General features: G+C 35.3%; 1 protein-coding gene across 2 annotated transcripts in view; it reads right to left on the reverse strand.

Annotated features, from left to right (window-relative positions):
* Positions 1 to 19,631, reverse strand: part of LOC150105967 (DNA-directed RNA polymerase III subunit RPC3-like) — a 164,015-nt gene that overhangs the window by 98,738 nt on the left and 45,646 nt on the right. For both annotated transcript variants that reach the window (XM_090393728.1, XM_090393727.1), the window contains exon 5: positions 1,300 to 1,445. In XM_090393728.1, the coding sequence (XP_090249854.1) occupies positions 1,300 to 1,445 (146 nt within the window). The remainder of the gene's footprint in view (positions 1 to 1,299; positions 1,446 to 19,631) is intronic.

The raw sequence follows: 19,631 nt of genomic DNA on the forward strand, positions 1-19,631 counted from the left end.
AATATTTGTGCATACATTTTTAATTCTCAACTCATGTTGCAAGTAAAAAAATATCTTAATTTACCCTTTCATTTTATACTCTGATTTCATACGACTTGGCAGTGACTCACATACCACCAGTGGTACATGTACCATAGATTGAGAATCCCTAATCTAGATGATGATGTCATTGAGCCATTACAAGACATCCAAGTTTGCAACTTTATTCTTTCACAAAAAGAGCTTCCTTCAAACACAGTTCACTTACCACAGCCTTTTGCCATTTATCTTGTTGAGTGCTACTATGCCCATTTGCATGCAATTCAAAAATTTGAATCTGTTCCCACTTTCTACTCGAAATCAATTATACAAACTGCCACAAGTTGATTCATCTGAATTTATGATTGTAATCTTCAGAAACAGTGTTTGTCCTTAGGTTTTTAACACTAGCGTAATAATAATAATAATATACCTCAGTCACATGCTGGGCTTGAGGAGGGCTGAATTAAGTGTCAATGTTTCAAAGGATTTCATCCCCATTGCATAATTAGCAATGGGGATGAAAGTGGGGGAGCCCACTGCTACGCTTTTATACCTTCAATTTGTTTTAAGACCTGGTTATTCCACGTAAAATACTGTAATTTAAGACAGTCAGTACTTAAAGAGTATGCAAATATTGGGAGAGAGGGGGTTATTTTGGGAATCAGCTTTTAGCGTATCGTCCACTGGAACATTAGTGAAAAGAGATACCATATCGAAGCTGACTAAATGATCATTTTTCTCTATTTAGTGAGCTCTGATGTTGAAGTAAACAAGCGAGCACAGATGAAAGGGTTATTATCCTTCTTTATAAGGCCACATCGGGTTGCCCGAGTTCCTTGGGGAAGTAGTGGAGAGGATACAGAGACAAGTGACAAGATAGCAACAGGTATATGAAATGCTCTCTGCAAGAATAGACTGATGGCATGCATTTGTAGTCTGACTGATAGAAAAGAGGGGATAGAATTGTAAAGTTATGAAAGGAGTTTTATAAATTGATAAAGGAAATTTTTCAATAAATACAGGAAGAGAGAGAACAAGAAGTCATCTCTGGAAATTATGTAAGAAGTGTAGTTAGCAAGGGCCTGAGGACTAGATTTTTTTTTTGTGTGGAGAGCAATGAATGGATAAAATGGAATCAATCACAAGTGCTTTATTCGTGAATGAGTTCAAGGAGAGGTATAATAGATATTGTGTGAATAATGGTTAATTTGGGTCTACCATGGAGATGAATGAGAAAATAATAAGTAACAATAAAGTAATAGTGTAATAGATAATTACCTAAAATGTAAGTGAAATTGATCAAAATTGACTTTCCAGTAAATATTCTTGTCTGGTTGGTCTTCTTCTTCAAGTCTAGCATGCTTAACTACTGGTTCATCATCCTCATCTTCATTTGATTTTTTCAATAATAAATGAAATTTAATCTAAAAAAAGAAAATCACAGTATTCTGAAATAAATAAATGAACATTCATTTTACATGTTTATGTATGAGATTAATAATGACAAGAAATGTGGCCTAATACTATGTACACCAAAACCAGTGGGAAAATTTCAATCATTCACATGTATCTTACATACTGTCAGATTTTTTAGATAAAAAGTGTTTCATTTATGTGCTATAAAAATGCAGCACCCTTCAGTTAGCATGATTTTGCCATTCCCCCCTACTCTCATTGCTGAGGGTTAGATGATAAAAGTGAGAAGCTGAAAAGACCTGCCTGTGAAGTAGAAGATGAATAGCGTGCGCGCGCGCGCACACACGCGCACACACACACACACACTGTGCTATTTGAAAAGGTGACTAAGTACTTGTGATGAGAGGATGAAGAAAAAAGGGGATGTGTAGATAAAGGAAGAGAGAAAGTTTGATTTTTGAAAGCAAAGTTGTTTTCTATTTGTGCAATCCCAGAGCCAGACCACATAGAATAAAGAGACTGTTGGCATGGTATCATAAACATATTCACAACTTATGAATTCACAAAATGTTCTGAAAAGACATCCACTCTGAAAAGCCATAAAAAAATTAAATTTACTCCTCACTTTTTATGCAGTTGCCAGGGTAACTTCTCTCTCTCTCTTTCCACTCCATGAATAATCCCTTCTGTATCAATATTTTAAAACTCTCATCAACTTAATAATACTATCACATTATCTGTCCTCTATCTATCACCAAGTTTTACAGGCAGCAATCTGTCAACCTCTCCTCATAACAAAACATTCCAGAGCAATGATAGTGTATTAGTTATTTGTCTCTGAGATTACCTATACCATAGAAATCAGGTGATCATTTTTGCAAACAGCTATCATAGTGCAGTCTGATTAAGACTTTGTTTAACTACTGCCTTATTTCTACTTGTGAGAATTATTCTCTATCATAGTAGTAATAATGCTGTATAGTCATCAACTATTGCAGTGTGACCTCAAACTTCTGAGTCTCATCCACCTCCTGGAACACAATCTACAGCTTTACACTTCTGCATCATGGAGTGCAAAACCTGTTTATCAATATTACAACAGTAATCACACTCATCTGTCCAAGAAAAAATAATATTTAAATCTTCTTGAAGTTGACATGAACATCGCTTCTTATAACTCTTACCAACTTTGTATTACCAAAAAACAACTGAATATCATCCCCCCCCCCCAACCTCTCAAATTATAGGAATTATCATTAACAAACAAGTTGAAGAGTAGTGACAGAGAACTGAAGCCTGTGGCATGCTACCTGTTATCTTCATTTTCTGGGACAACTTTCTAGTATCTAGCAGACAATCACTCTCTTATCTATCTACTACTTTATCATTCAGCCTCATCTCACTCAACCTGTATATCACCTTATCATGTAGCAATCAAATTCATCACAAAGTCCAAAACTATTACCATATGTAATGCTTGTGTCAACCAATTTCCATAATCTATCGAAAGAATGATGGTAAAATGATGGTAATGGATGAAAATAGTAGATAGGTATTTACGCATATGGCTTTGTGAAACTCACAAGTGAAATGTACAATCACAAACTCCAGAAACAAATGATGAAAATCTTAACGTAAAAGTTCATTACATAAAAGGCACGAACTGCAGTCCAAGTCTTCCTTTTTTAAAAAAAAGCAAAAGTAATTTGTTATAATCAAGTCAGGGAAAATTATCATCCTACTGCAACGAATATGACAAGACTGCATGTTCTCTCAACACATCACAACACAAATGTAGCTGTATCCGAGGTTTTATTAGAGAGCGGTTGTGACGTGTGAAAATCTTGATCCATTAGAGAAAACCCATTTCACTTTGCATCATCATCTTCTGGCATGAGGAGGAGTTCTGCTGATACTGTTATATCATATGAATTGTAGTTTTTACTTAAACAATTGTTGTATTTTATTCAATCTTTTCTAACCTAAACCTTCTTCTGTCTTATCCTAATTCTATTCTTTTCTTATCAGATTTCTATCAGCTGTGTATGAGCCATTGTTATAACTGCCGCCATGTGGTGTGTGGCTCACCACCATTTTTCTTTATCTATCATTCTATATTATTTCCCTTATTCATATAAACCTCCTTACTCTATCTACATGACTTACAAAATTTCCTTTACTCTAGTATCTATATCACTTCTTACGAGTTCACTCTATAAGGAAAACAAATCCTATATCTCTGGCCGATTCCTAAATTTACTCACGCGTGCATTCCCTGACAATTAAAGGTTATTCCTTACTATAAGAAACAAATCCTCTAATTTCTATCTGGGGCCGTCTCCTCTTCAGATACTGACAAATTTATTTTTTAACACTGCGCCAGCCAATATCTTAGAATAGAATGGACTCTTATTCAGGGAGACTTTTCCAGACCTTTGGTGCACATAGGTGAATAATTTAATTGTTGTACAATGGCTAAGTAAATTATGGTTTGCAGTCGTGACCCCTATAACAACATGTTATACCTTTCTTTCAATTCTCTCCCCCCCCCCCATGCTATGGTTCGAAATTTATGAGTGGTAGTTTTGGTTCATAACACAGGCAAGGCTCAGGTATACAAGAAAAAAACATATTTATTGGAATCTAAAGACATAATATACACTTTCAATTAGTTCAATGACATGCTAAATTAAACCTTTTCAAATTAATTAATACTCTAATACATGAACAATGAATCCTTTCTTTGTGTTAGAGACTTAACATTATTCACAATATGAGTAATCGTCTGAGCCACGGGAGAACAATCACAAAAAGGGTGCTCCGACATCCCCCATTTATGTAGTAGGTAGCCACATCTACCCTGGTTAGTTCTGATCCTGTTGATTGATGACCAAATCTTCCTAGGAAGAGCAAAACCAGACTGCAGAGCACAGGGATCTTCTACCAGGAAGCCGTTTGTTGGGAGATTGTTGGACCAGTATTCTCTCCACATGTAAGGTGTTGATGGCAGGGTAGCTGAAAAGAGTAGATAGGTAAATGCAGAGGACACAGTTAAGGTAATCAGTTAGCCATTCGGGGTATTTTATCCTCATCAGTGTGACATCATGAGAAGCTCAAGAAACCCACACAAGAAGGTGGTAACTAAATTGGAACAAATGGGATTAGACACTAGATTAGTGAACTGATAAGTGACTGACTGTTAGGTATCAGTGAGTTGTGTATGAGGATGCAGAATCCCACAAGAAGAAAGTTGCTAATGGTGTGCCACAGGAGACTGTTTTGGAGCCATAACTTGTATATTAATGATAATAGGATGGGTTTAACTGGAAACATGTAGCTGTTTGCAGATGATGCAAAATTAGGGAGAACAATGATGAGTCAAGCGATGTTATGGCCTTAGAGAAGGATTTGATTAGATTGTATGGTGAGCATGTGAGTAGAAATATTAGTTCCATGTTGCAAAGTTCTGAAATCTTGTAAGTAAAGAAAGAATGCAAAGTATACACTGAGTGAGGAAAGTTTGAAGGCAGTAGAGAAGATGAGAGATCTGGAAGTGGTGATGGACATTGACCTGAAGTTTAGAGGTTACACTGCATGAGTTATGAAGTTATCTCATAAAATTATGGCAAGGATGCAGAGGACACCTTGATTCAAAATAAAGACACTGTGATTCACTGTATCAGGCTTAATATTGACACAACTTCATATAGACTTATTATACACAGATGTGGCTATCTGGTTTTCAAGGGGGGGGGGGAATGAGGATACATTAGAAAGGGTCCAGTGAAGATTGACTAAGGTGATTTCTGACCTTTGGAAGGTGGAGTATGAAGAAAGATTATGGGATTGCAATTTTCAGAGCCTCATGAATGAAGAAGAGAGAAAGATATGATTGATACAAGTTGTAAGGAGTTATCAGCTGGTTAATGTAGAAGAAATTTTTCATAGAATGAAAGACAGAGGCAGAAGAAGAGGCCATTTCTGGAAACTATATAAAGATGGTGAAAGCAATGAAGTAACGAGCAGGTTCTTTGCATGGTGAGTGGATGGTGCGTGGAATCATTACTTTAGTGGGTGGTCAATAAATACATTGAACAAGTTTAGTTGACAAATTGAGTTCTGTGTACCTCTGCCGATGAACCTTTTAATTATGAAGGTTTGTTATTAGTAAAAATAATAATCTTAAGGTTTATACTACTAATCTTCATAATACTACTTAAGATTTATTAATCATAATCTACTTTTGGTAGCAAATCCTAAATTAGATTATTTCTAAAGTCATTATCCTCTACATTTCAAAGTCTATAACAACAAAAACAACATTCCATTAACATATTCTGTTAAGTTTATCACAATCTCACAGCAAATCCCAAAACCATAAGCAACTCTGATTCCTCAAATAGAGTGCTTTCACTCTCTAAACGAATAGGTCATGAGTATGAATCCTGCCACATAGATGTTTGTGAATGCTATCTTAGGGAATGTTTTTTTTTGTCCAGTGTAATAGCATTCTACTGTTATTAAAGGCTTCCAAATGAAAAGGTTCCATGTTTAGTCTTGAGAGCAAAGTTTCAAGAGAATCTAATGCTTAACCAACAAATAGTACTCACACTTGGGTTTACATTCTTTCATAGATGGGATTCAAATTTTAAAAAAAAAAGCTTCAGTGCCATTATATGTATTCCCATTATTATTAATAATGGGAATACAGTCAGGAATACATATCCATATTTGAAGAAGAAAAAGCCATCAAACGCTTGAAATGCGGAAAGACAGAAGGAGTAGATAATATTCAACCAAAAATGCTGACGTATGGTGGTATAAAACGCTTACAGTGGCTGCACTGCATAGTTCAGAATGCCTGGACAGAGGGACAAATTCCTGATAATTGGAGTAGAGCTCTCATAGTACCCATATGTAAAAAGGGAAGTAAAACTGAATGTGAGAATTACAGAAGCATTTCATTACTGAGTGTTCCTGGTAAGATATATGCAAGTATACTTGAGAAACGGCTGAGAAGAATGTGGAAGAAAAGCTTGGTGAAGAACAAGCTGGATTCAGGCCAAATAGAGGCTGTCAGAATCAGATCTTCACTTTACGACAAATAGTCGAGAAATCATGGGAATATAACAAAGATCTGTATTCAAGTTTTGTCGATCTAGAAAAGGCATATAACAAGGTGCCAAGAGAGAAACTATTCAATATGCAACAGTTATATGGTGTCAATGGGGCATTATATCAAGCAATACTTAGTCTTTATTTGAGTTGTAAGTCAGCAGTTAGAATTGAAGGAAGTACAGGAAGATGGTTTAATGTTAAATTTGGTGTGAGACAGGGAGGTACATTATCTCCTCTGTTATTCATTATCTATATGGATCACATTATGAAGAAAAGTAGTATTAAACATGATATCAAAATTGGAGATGTTAATATCAGCTCTTTGCTTTATGCAGACAATGTTATACTTCTAAATAAATCCTCTAGTCTGCAAGATTCCCTGAGTAAATTGAATAACTGTTGTAATAGATATGGCATGAAGGTAAGCAATAAAAAGACAAAGATAATGAACATAGGCAGAATCGTTGAAAATGTCAACTGCGTTGTGAACAGAGAACCCGTGGAACAAGTAAAACATTTCAGCTACTTAGGCACGATTTTTAGTGAAGATGATAAATTAAATATAGAAATAGACAACAGAATCAATAAAGCTGGTATGGTAGGAAGTCAACTGAATAAATTCATATGGAATAAGAGAGAAATTAGTCGGAACACTAAATTAGCTGTATACAAGACAGTGTTCAAACCAGTTTTAAGTTATGGATCTGAGAGCTGGGGTCAGAAGTAAAACATATGACCAAAGACTAGAGACCACATATATGAGCGTCCTGAGAAAGATTAGAGGCATGAACAGATGGCATCAATGGCAATATCATATTAAAAACGAGGATATTAGGAAAGAACTTGACATTGTCAGCATCCAGGAATGCTTTAGCAGAGCTAACCTCAGGTGGTATAGTCACTTAAACAGACTGGGCAAGGAAAGATTAGCAAAACAAGTGTTCTCTGCCAGGTTGGTAGGAAAACAACCCAGAGGAAGACCAAGATATAGGGGGATTGATACGGTACAACGTACCTTAGACGATAGAAATATAAGATCTGATTATTACTTAAATAAAGAGCCAATAGGCTTCACTTCATGATGTAAAATTATTTATCCCCTTAATTTAAATAATTAAATAATAAATATTATTCCCTTAATTTAAATAAGATCTGATAATGTTGGAGTCTTGACAAGTAACAGACTGATTAGGAGTAAAATTGTAGATAGGAAGTTAGTAATGATGTAAATGTTTCATGCAGTACTATCATATCCTGTACACCCCCCTTGAGGCTACATGGCAGGACTTTGAAGATGATGATGATGATGACAATATTGTTAATAGTACAAGCAGCTGGAGTAACCATCATCATCAGTTGCATCAGTCTTGGGACTAGTAGCTCAGCAGCAATTTCCTCCATTCCGCTCCGTCATTGGCTTTCTTCTTAACCTCCTGGTAATTCCTCAAACCCGTGCGGTCTTTGACTTGGTCTGCCTCTTCTTCTTTTCCCCTCTATTTTGCCTTCAGTTATTCTCTTCACAAGTCCATCATGTCGAAGTGTATGTCCAAACCACTATCCCTTCTAATTTTGATCGATTTTATTAGAGTTCTTGTTTCGTTTATCTCTGTCAGGACTTGTTGGTTTTATTTTTTTTTCTGTTCATTTTATTTTGTTCATGCGACGCCAGCACCACATTTCAAAAGCCTCCAATCTTCTTACATCTTCTCTGACTAGAATCCAGGTTTCACATCCATACAGTGCAATGCTCTATATCAATGTCTTTACTAATTTTTTTTTCAATTGTAGGTTGAGGTTTCCTGTTAAAATGCTTTTCATCTTAGAGAATTGGACTTTGCTGCATTGTTTATTCTTGATCTTATGTCTTCTCTTGTTCTGCCATCTTCTGTTATTAGGCTTCCTAAATATTTAAAGCTTTTCACATTTTATTATTTATTCCCCACTGATGTCCATATGCTCTGTATTGATAGGGATTTTGCCTGTAATAATGATTTTAGTCTTATCTGTGTTGATTTTCATTTTATATTTTTCAAGGTTATTATTTAGTAATTCTAGCATTGTTTTTAACGTTCTTCTGTTTTCTGCTACAAGGGCTATGTCATCAGCAAATCTTATACACATGACTTGCTCACTATTTATCTTTATGCCACTATTTATTTTATCTTTAGTTTCCTGTATGGCTTTTTCAATATATAAATTAAATAAAAGTGGTGAAAGTATACATCCTTGGATTAATCTAACAGATAAGCTTAGGTGTTTATGGTTATTCATGACTTATATTTCACGGTATTAACAACACCACAAACACTTTTAACAACAAAGATGTTTTATTAACGCTTATATTTCGCTGATTTTCAACTCAGCATCATCAGAGCACAACACACATGTAAACGCGACAGTGAGTGAGTGAAACAATATAATTGCAAAAGACAAAAGATCTAAAGTCCTATTTTTTGGCGCCCTCTAATGAGAAAAAAAAAAAACAGCAGTTATCCAGGAGTTTTTCTTAGGATAACCGTCTCCCAAATTTTTGGCAAATTAATGCAACCATATTTGTTAAGGTTGGGAGAATTCTTCAAAGCCATTGCTGACTCAAAAAATAATCTTTCAGATCTATAACGACTCCTAAATAGCACATTCGTTTTCCTCCATCTAATCCTGTGTGAAGGAGTGTCCAAAGCGTGGTCTGCCAGTCCCGACTTGCCATAGTTATAGTAGCGAATGTATCTTTCATGTTCTTCCAGGCGGATGTTCACTGATTTTCCTGTTTGCCCATAATAAGTCAAATCACAGTCACATGGAACTTCATACACTCCTGGGTGTGCTAAAGGGTGAAGTTTATCCTTAGGCGAGTGGATCAGAGTTGCCAGCTTGACATGAGGTTTGAAAGTGGTGCAAAGGCCATGTTTCAACAATACTTTGGCTATCTTTTCCGATGTACCTCTGATATAGGGAATAGAAATGGTCATGTTGTATTCTTGTGTATTAGGGGAGGGCAGAGTAATGGGCCTATGTACTATTTTATCTATTTTGTAAGGATTGTAGCCGTTGGCTAAGAACGTATGGCGCAGGTATTGGAGTTCAGTGGTCAGAGCTGTATCGTTAGAACAAATGGCTCTGGCTCTGTGTGTAAGTGTTTTTAAAATGCTGTACTGTTGGACTGGATGATGATGTGATTGTTTATGTAGGTATCTTCCTGTGTGTGTAGGCTTTCTAAAAGATAGTTAACCATCTGAAAGGTGGGTGACTAATGTGTCAAGAAATGGTACACAGTTATTTGATTCTTTTTCTACTGTGAAGTGAATTTTGGGGTGTTGGCTGTTTAGGTAGGTGACAAAAGCATCCATTACATGGAACACTTTGAAAACAAAGTACTTACCACAGCTACATACAAGCCACAAGTGTGGTTACGCTATATAGTTGATGTGTTTGCCATCTGGCCCCATGGACAAGACACTTTGGATGCTTTTGTCACCTACCTAAACAGCCAACACCCCAAAATTCACTTCACAGTAGAAAAAGAATCAAATAACGGTTTACCATTTCTTGACACATTAGTCACCCGCCTTTCAGATGGTTCACTATCTTTTTCTATTTACAGAAAGCCAACACACACAGGAAGATATCTACATAAACAATCACATCATCATCCAGTCTAACAGTACGGCATTTTAAAAACACTTACACACAGAGCCAGAGCCATTTGTTCTAACGATACAGCTCTAACCACTGAACTCCAATACCTGCACCATACATTCTTAGCCAACGGCTACAATCCCTACAAAATAGATAAAATAGTACATAGGCCCATTACTCTGCCCTCCCCTAATACACAAGAATACAACATGACCATTTCTATTTCCTATATCAGAGGTACATCGGAAGAGATAGCCAAAGTATTGTTGAAACATGGCCTTTGCACCACTTTCAAACCTCATGTCAAGCTGGCAACTCTGATCCGCTCGCCTAAGGATAAACTTCACCCTTTAGCACTCCCAGGAGTGTATGAAGTGATTGTGATTTGGCCTATTATGGGCAAACAGGAAGATCAGTGAACATCTGCCTGGAAGAACATGAAAAATACATTCGCTACTATTACTATGGCAAGTCGGGACTGGCAGACCACGCTTTGGACACTCCTTCACGCAGGTTTAGATGGAGGAAAACGAATGTGCTATTTAGGAGTCGTTATAGATCTGAAAGATTATTTTTTGAGTCAGCAATGGCTTTGAAGAATTCTCCCAACCTTAACAAATATGATTGCATTAATTTGCCAAAAATTTGGGAGACGGTTATCCTAAGAAAAACTCCTAGATAACTGTTTTTTTTTTTTTTTTTCTCGTTAGAGGGCGCCAAAAAATAGGACTTTAGATCTTTTGTCTTTTGCAATTATATTGTTTCACTCACTCACTGTTGCGTTTACATGTGTGTTGTGCTCTGATGATGCTGAGTTGAAAATCAGCGAAATATAAGCGTTAATAAAACATCTTTGTTGTTAAAAGTGTTTGTGGTGTTGTTAATACCGTGAAAAATAAGTCATGAATCCTTGTCTTACTCAAATCCTGATATTTATTATTATCTCCTTATCATTGATTTTAATCCATCCATTTTGATTTTTGTAAATTTGATAAATTATTTTCCTATCCCTCAAACCTATTGCCAATATTAGTTAGACAATTTAGGAGTATTTGCTGGTTTACTTTATCAAATGCTTTCTCTAAATCAAGGAAGCAAATGTATGTATTTTGACTAAGATCTAATCTTCTCTCTTATTGTTCTTATACAGAGTATTGCCTCTCTTGTTCCTTTATTCTTTCTGAATCCAAATTGGTCTTCATCCAATTGACAATCTATTTTTGAATAAATTCTATTTTGAATAATTTTAGCAAAATTTTGCTAACATGTGGGATTAAAGCTATTGTTCTAAATTGGCTGCATTTGTTTGCATTATTCTTTTTTGGTATTGGTATTATATTTGATTTCATAAACTCCTTTGGTATTTCTCCTCTATCATAGATTTGGGCTATTAATTGATAGAGTAAGGTTTTTGTCTCATCACCTAGATTTTGTAGCAGTTCTATAGGAATATTGTCTACACCTGGACTTTTTCCCTTACTCATTTCGGACAGTGCTTTATCAAATTCTTCTGGCATTATTGGGGGTCCTAGATTATCTTCATTTTGATTTTCTATGCTGATATCAACATCAAGTTTGTCGCCATTATAGAGATTTTCAAGATAATTCTTCCATTCCATTAATATATCCTCAGATTCTATTAGTAATTTTCCATTTTCATCTTTGATGGCATTGTTTTTACTTTATGAAATTTGAAAGTCAGTTTGTTAATTTCTTTACAGGCTTTGTCTATGTTTTCTTTTTTAAATAATTCATCTATGTTAGTACACTGTTCTTCCAGGTATTCTTTTTTGGCTAGTCTATATTTTCTTGTAATTTGATTTTTAAGATATTTATATTTTGCCACATCTTCTTCTTTAACAGCATTTTTATATTTTCTTCTTTCATCCATAAGGCCAAGTATTTCATCTATTATCCAATGTTTTCTTTTCTCTTTCTCTGCATTTTTCAATAATTGATTTCATGAATTTGTAATTAACTCTTTAATCATATTCCATTGGTTTTCAATATTATTCTGACTATTTATGTTTTCTGGAATGTTATGATAAGTTGCCTCTTGGTATCCTCTCTTTACTTCTTTACTCTTTAATTTTTCATGGTTCCATCTTATTGGTTTGTATCTTTGGATTTGTTTCCTATGTTTCAGTTCTGTTTTCATTAAGACAAGGTTATGGTCACTACTAATGTCGACACCTGGATAGCTTTTGCAATTTTTTATTTGGTTTCTGTATCTTTTCTTGACCAATATATAATCTATTTGATATCTCTTTGAATCCCCAAGTGCTTTCCAGGTGTAACCATGGAGTAACCATAATTGACCATCATCATCATCAAATTCCTGCCATGTACCCTCATGGGGTGTACAGGATATGATAGTACTACATGAAAAAAATTACATCATTACTAACTTCCTATCTACAATTTTCCTCCAAATCAGTCTGTTACTTGTCAAGACTCTAACATTATCAGATCTTATATTTCTATCGTCTAAGGCACTTTGTACCGTATCAATCCACCTATATCTTGGTCTTCCTCTGGGTCATTTTCCTGCCAACCTGGCTGAGAACACTTGTTTTGCTAATCTTTCTTCACCCATTCTGTTTAAGTGACCATACCACCTGAGATTAGCTCTGCTAACGCATTCCTGGTTGCTGACAATGTCAAGTTCTTTCCTAATATCCTCATTTTTAATATGATATTGCCATTGATGCCATCTGTTCACGCCTATTCTCAGGACTCTCATATCTGCGGTCTCTAGTCTTTGGTCAAGTGTTTTACTTCTGACCTAGCTCTCAGATCCATAAATTAAAACTGGTTTGAACACTGTCTTGTATACAGCTAATTTAGTGTTCCGACTAATTTCTTTCTTATTCCATATGAATTTATTCAATTGACTTCCCACCATACCAGCTTTGCTAATTCTGTTGTCTATTTTTATACTGAATTTACCATCTTCAGTAAAAATTGTGCTTAAGTAACTGAAATGTTTCACTTGTATCACAGGTTCTCCATTTACAACACAGTTGACATTTTCAATGATTCTGCCTATTTTCATTGTCTTTGTCTTTTTATTGCTGACCTTCATACCATATCTATTACAACAATTATTCAGTTTAGTGAAGGAATTTTGCAGACTCGTAGTGGATTTATTGATAAGTATGACATCATCCGCATAAAGCAAAGAGCTAACATTAACATCTCCAATTTTGATATGTTTAATACCACTTTCCTTCATAATGTGATCCATATAGATAATGAACAACAGAAGGGATAATGTACATCCTTGTGTCACACCAGATTTAACATTAAGCCATCTTCCTGTACTTCCTTCAATTCTAACTGCTGACTTACAACTCAAATAAAGACTAAGTATTGCTTGATATAATACCCCATCGACACCATATAACTGTAGCATATTGAATAGCTTCTCTCTTGGCACCTTGTCATATGCCTTTTCCAAATCGACAAAACTTAAATACAGATCTTTGTTATATTCCCATGCTTTCTCGACTATTTGTCGTAAAGTGAAGAACTGATCCTGACATCCTCTATTCGGCGTGAATCCAGCTTGTTCTTCCCAACTGTTTCTCAAGTACACTTGCATAGATCTTGCCAGGAACAGTCAGTAAGGAAATACCTCTGTAATTCTCACATTCAGTTTTATTTCCCTTTTTATATATAGGTACTATTAGAGCTCTATTCCAATCATCGGGAATTCGTCCCTCTGTTCAGGCTTTCTGAACTATGCAGTGTAGCCACTGTAAGACTTTTATAGCACCATACTTTAGCATTTCTGGTAGAATATAATCTACTCCTGCTGCCTTTCCACATTTGAAGCCTTTGGTGGTTTTTTTTACTTGGATATGTATTACTGACTGTATGCCTGTTGAGTGTTTTTTTACAACTTTGCTGTCATCACTGCTTGTTTCATTTAGCAATTTTTCGCAGTAATTACTCCATACTTCAAGGATATCTTTTTCTCCCATTTTCATGTCACCTTCATCTCTAACACTCCTTTTACAGCACTCTCTTTCCTCCATTTCTAAGCTTCTTCAACAACCAGAATATCTTACCACCTTCTTGATATTTATTTTCTATGTTCTTGATATAATGTTTAGCTAGTTTTACACAGTGTTTTGCTTTCTTACATTTGTCTCTGTATTCTCTAAGAGCAAAAGCTGACTTATTTGCCAGGAACTTTTGATATGCTTTCTTCTTTTCCTTCACTGCCTCTTTTACTTCCTATGTCCACCCTGGAGTTCTGATTTTTCTATCCTTGCAGACAACCTCACCACATGCCTCTCTCTAGCTGAATGAATCAGGGTTTTCTTCAAGGCTTGCCACTGAATCTCCAAGGATTGGTTCCTGTTCTCAAACTCTTTCATTTTCTCTTCAATAATCTTTGTGTATTTTAGTCTACAGTTCACATCTGAGAGCTGCTTCACTTTTATTCGCTTTGAAACTTTCTTACATGTTATTCTTTTCAATATGAAATTTAATTTTATCCTGCTCAAGACTAGATAGTGATCACTTCCAATTTCAAATCCTCTGTACACTTTGGTGTCCTGCACCAGGGAGAAAACATCACTATCAACAATAACATAGTCAATGTAACTTTTCTTATTCCTTGCTTCTTCTCTCCATGTGAATTTGTGCACATTTTTATTTTGGAACATGGTGTTAGTAATAACCAGTCCATGTCCTGAGCAGAAATCCAACAGATATTTGCCATTATTATTAGCTTTGCTGTTTTCTGCAAATTTTCCCAAAATATTTTTGTATGTCTCACAATCATTTCCTACTCTGCTATTTAGATCCCCAACAAGGACCAACTTTTCCTTTTTCATTGTGTCAGTTGCTTTTTCTAAAGCATCAAAAAATTCTTCCACTTCTACCTTAGTAGAACCTTCTGTGGGACCATAGGCACAAATAAGTCTCATTGTCCAGTTCCCCATTCTCATATTTGCCCACATTACTCTACTTGAGACTGACTGCCATTCAAGAAGATTAGCCTCGTATTTTGTGTTGAATACTATGGCTACTCCTTCTTTTCCTTGATTGTCATTGTCTGAATATAACATTTTGTATTTATTGCTCAGAAAGATCTCACCAGGTTTTGTCTTTTTTGTTTCAGTCACCCCTATTATGTCGATCTGGTACTTATCTAATTCCTCAGCTAGCTCCATTCCTTTGCCATTCAGGCTTCTTATTTTGATAATACCGATCTTTAACTCTGGTGATGTTGAGTTGGGGTTTGTTTTCAGATTTGTTCCAGTAGCTGACTTTTTGCTGTTCACCCTGGTTCCCTGGCGAAAACAACGGGGGCCTTGTTTAACTGGGCGACCCCCAGCCGGTATGAAATTTTGTCATGTTGTACCATCATTTTTTATTTTGGTTTAACCAGTAAGAATACAATTTGGTCGGCTAAATATAAAAAATATAAAAAAGAATCTGCACTTAATCTTTGTTGATCTGGAAAAGATATACGACACAGTACCAAGAAAAAACTTTTTAAAATACTAAAATTATAAGGTGTAAATGGAACATTATACACAGCAATACACAGTTTATATTTAAGTTAGAAGTCAGCAGTTAGAATTGAAGGAAATACAGGAAGATTGTTTGATGTACAATCAGGTATAAGACAAGGGTGCACACTATCTCCACTTTTATTCATTGCCTATATGGATTACATTATGATAGAAAGTATCATTAAAACCTGATATTAGAATCAGAGATATCAAACTTAGCTCTTTGCTTTATGGAGGCAATGATGTTGAACACCTAAACACATCCAGTACAAGTCTCCAGGATTCTCTAATTAAATCGAGTAACAAGTGTACCAAATTTGGCATGAACATCAGCAATGAAAATACCAAACCTAAGAAAACAGGCAAGAAGATAGAAAACTTTAGCTGCATTTTCAATAGAGAATACAGAGCAAATAAAATTTCAGCTATTTGGGCACAATTTTTAGTGAAGATAGGAAATTAAATATACAAATGAAGAATAAAGAAGCAAAGCTGGTATAGTGGGGAGTCAGTTGAATAAATTTATATGGAATAAGAGAAAAATTAGCCAAAACAGCAAACTTGCAGCATACAAGATGATGTTCAAACCAGTTTTAAGTTATGGATCTGAGAGTTGGATTAGAAATAAAGCACCTGATCAAAGACCACAGATATGAGAGTAAGAAAAATTAGGAGAGTGAACAGATGGCATCAATGGAAGAATCATATTAAAAAGGAGATATTAGAAAGATATAACTTGACATTGTTAACATTTAAGAATGTGTGAGAAGAAGTAATCTAATTTGGTTTAGTCATTTAAAAATAATGAGAAAGATTGGTAAAACAGGTGCTAAGATGACAGGGAAAACACCGAGAGGAAGATTGAAATATTAGACACGACAATACTGGAGTGACAAGTAACAGAGATTAATTTGAAGGAAAATTATTGATAGATTAGAGCAACCGAGTAAATTTAATCATACAGTACTATCATTGTGGTCTGTACACCCCCTTGAGGACACACATCAGGAAATTGATGCTGATTAACAGTCATTTTATGGCAATCAAGCAGGGGGAAAGTTGATTCAATTAATCTCACAAACACATCACCCTCATTTTCTGATATTCGTTGCTTTAGTTAAAAACATAACAGAACTATAACCCATGTTTGTGATAAAATCTCAGTTATTTTTCCCCTTAATATGGGAAAACATATTTTGCCAGCGTTTTATCCACTATGTCTCTAACTAACAACAGAATTGTAAAACTCAATGTAGCTTGGAAATACCAAAGCACTTTACATTGATTTTTACAGAGGTCAAGTCCCATGAGAATGTCACAAAAATAACCTTCTTTGTCTCTTTATATTTTATGCTAAATATTACTGTAAATAACCCTATGGAAATTAACTGTATTTACTCCTTTAACAAGAATATTTCTGAATGTCAAAAACAAAGGCAATGCTTTGCCATCGGAACTTTGTATAATAGCTCTATGAGGGTATAAGAAAATTGTTTATGATTTTAGTGTATGAGAAAGTTGCTTACAAGCTCTGCGCACAAACACCTTCAAAGTGAGTGTCTAAGAGATCGGCAAGTTTTCAGACAAGTTTCTGCTGCCTGACAAGATAGGATTAAAAGAGTGCATGGAGGAGAAGAAAGAACGGGTCGGTCTTCACTGAAGATCAAGGAGTCGTGCCGAATTCTTTAGGGGTTACAACCCTTCATGCAAGGTTCCGGAGAATGGGAAATAAAAAGGAGCTGAGCCTAACATTGGAGTCTTCAGCGTCGGCAGTCAGAAGAGGCAGTTATTAGAGTCGGCAATTAGAGGCAGAAATACCGGGAATAGGATCCAGAGGACCAGACATTACAGCGAGTCCAAGCCAGAGGAGAAATATTGGGAATGACAAGAGAACAGCTGATGTAAATACCGAAGGCAGTTTCGCTCGAATGTCTTTCGTCGTGGGAGATCAACTGAAGCCAGTAGTCATACAGCAAAATTCAAGCGTCGGAGAATTTTTGCCCATATGCTGAAACCTCTTACATGTGCTACACCAGTACCGCAGATTGTAGTCCATAGCCCGCTAAATTATCCTGACGTGATACCGCTGAAGCAAGCCTAAAACCCGAGATGAGAGAAAAGCATGGAGACTTTAGTGCAAGACCTTTGATTGAACGTGCGGCACAGAGCCTCTGTAAGTTTGTTATATCTTCTGTCATGCGTTCCCTTTTATAACCTAGAAGATATGTTATAGATGGACTGATAAGAATTAACTTAATAGTAATAAGATGTGTCTATAAGAGAGTTAATTGGCATGTTAGAAATTGGTATGTAATTTGTGAAATAACTTAACATACTTAGCTAACCTCTTTGCGAGTAAACTAGAGTTTTAATAAGTTGAATTTGTAAGCAGGGAGTAAATAAGTATTTGAGCTAAAGAGTTAAAGTTGAAGTAAAAAAGTTCTATTTTTATGCTAAAGATTTAATAGATAGGTAAAAAAGGCAACCACCCTATTGTTTGATTCATGTACATTTCATACCAGTGTAAATAAAATAAAAATATGTTTTTTTATATGTCAATAGAGTGCCACCTGATATTTCTAATTACAATGCACTGTTCCTAAATAAAAGCGAACTTAATAGCGGGAAACCAAGTAAGATAGCCAAAGTGTATAGTTAAGTGCAAATAGACCATGACTGTTTATGTAAAGTTTACTGAAGGAATTTGCATTAGAGAAAGAGAGAGAGAAGTCATTTTAGAAATTATGGACTTTACAACCGTGTTATACATAACTCTTTTAATATCCCGACATTTCGATATTCATATTAAGATCATCATCTGGAGCATATACAAATATACAGGACACGCTAAGTTACATTACATACAGTAAGCTAGAGAAACAATGAATTGATCACAAGTTATTTTACTGGCATGACCTCTAGTGAAAAAAAAAAAAAAAAAAAAAAAAAATTTATAAATTACATCAAGCTGAATTCTATTTCTGATAACATGAATAAACATTCTTTCTTACAGATAGTTTTCTTTCCATAACAATGATGTCCTGCTTTTAGCATTACAGTTGTTATTTTTGATTTAGGATCCTGGATTTTCTACAGTCCTGTTTACAGTTGCTCTTAGAGAGTAAGGTTCCGTGGGTCGAATATATGCTTTCCATATGTTTGGGATTTTTAACTTTAAACAAAGACGAACTATCAATATTAAATAAAGGGTTAATTTTACCATATAGCACCCAAGTCGATAAACAAACTTGAATTTATTTGTAACATAGAAAAAGGCTTAAGATTCATCCCAAATAACATAGCAGACAAAATACGTTTAGAAACCGCCAACATTTTAGATCATAACAAGCAACTTAACAAAACATGAATTTACAGCAGTAAAATCATTAAAGTCAAATCTGAACATTGTAACAACTAGAGTCGATAAAGGAAGTGCCACCGTTATTTTAAACAGAACCCTTATGTAGAAAAAATGAATCTGCTAGTCTCTGACAATAACACATACCAACTCATTAACTACAACCCAACCAATAGAATAAAAAAGAAAACAGAGAAACCACTTAAGTCAATTACCACATGGCCCGAAGATACGGTCAAATAACTATTTCCGCACTACGCTCGTTCCCCAAGAATTTACGGGCTACTGAAAATTCATAAAGAAAACACACCAGTCCAGACTATAGTTGATTGGATCGATAGTCCGAATTATCACTTAGCCAAAAAATTAGCGGCAACACTCAAGGAGTTGGTAGGTCATTCCACCTCCTATATCAAAAACACACAACACTTCATAAACATCATCCAAGACATTACATTACAAAAAAGATGATTTATTAGTCAGTTTTGACATCTCTGCCCACTTTACAGAACAAATTCCCTCCAGATATCACGGCGCTCTTTGAACATGTA

Source organism: Typopeltis vanoorti, chromosome 6, assembly GCF_054136105.1.
Source record: "Typopeltis vanoorti isolate ZY-2024b chromosome 6, IOZ_Tvanoo_1.0, whole genome shotgun sequence".
NCBI classification, from domain to species: Eukaryota; Metazoa; Arthropoda; class Arachnida; order Uropygi; family Thelyphonidae; genus Typopeltis; species Typopeltis vanoorti.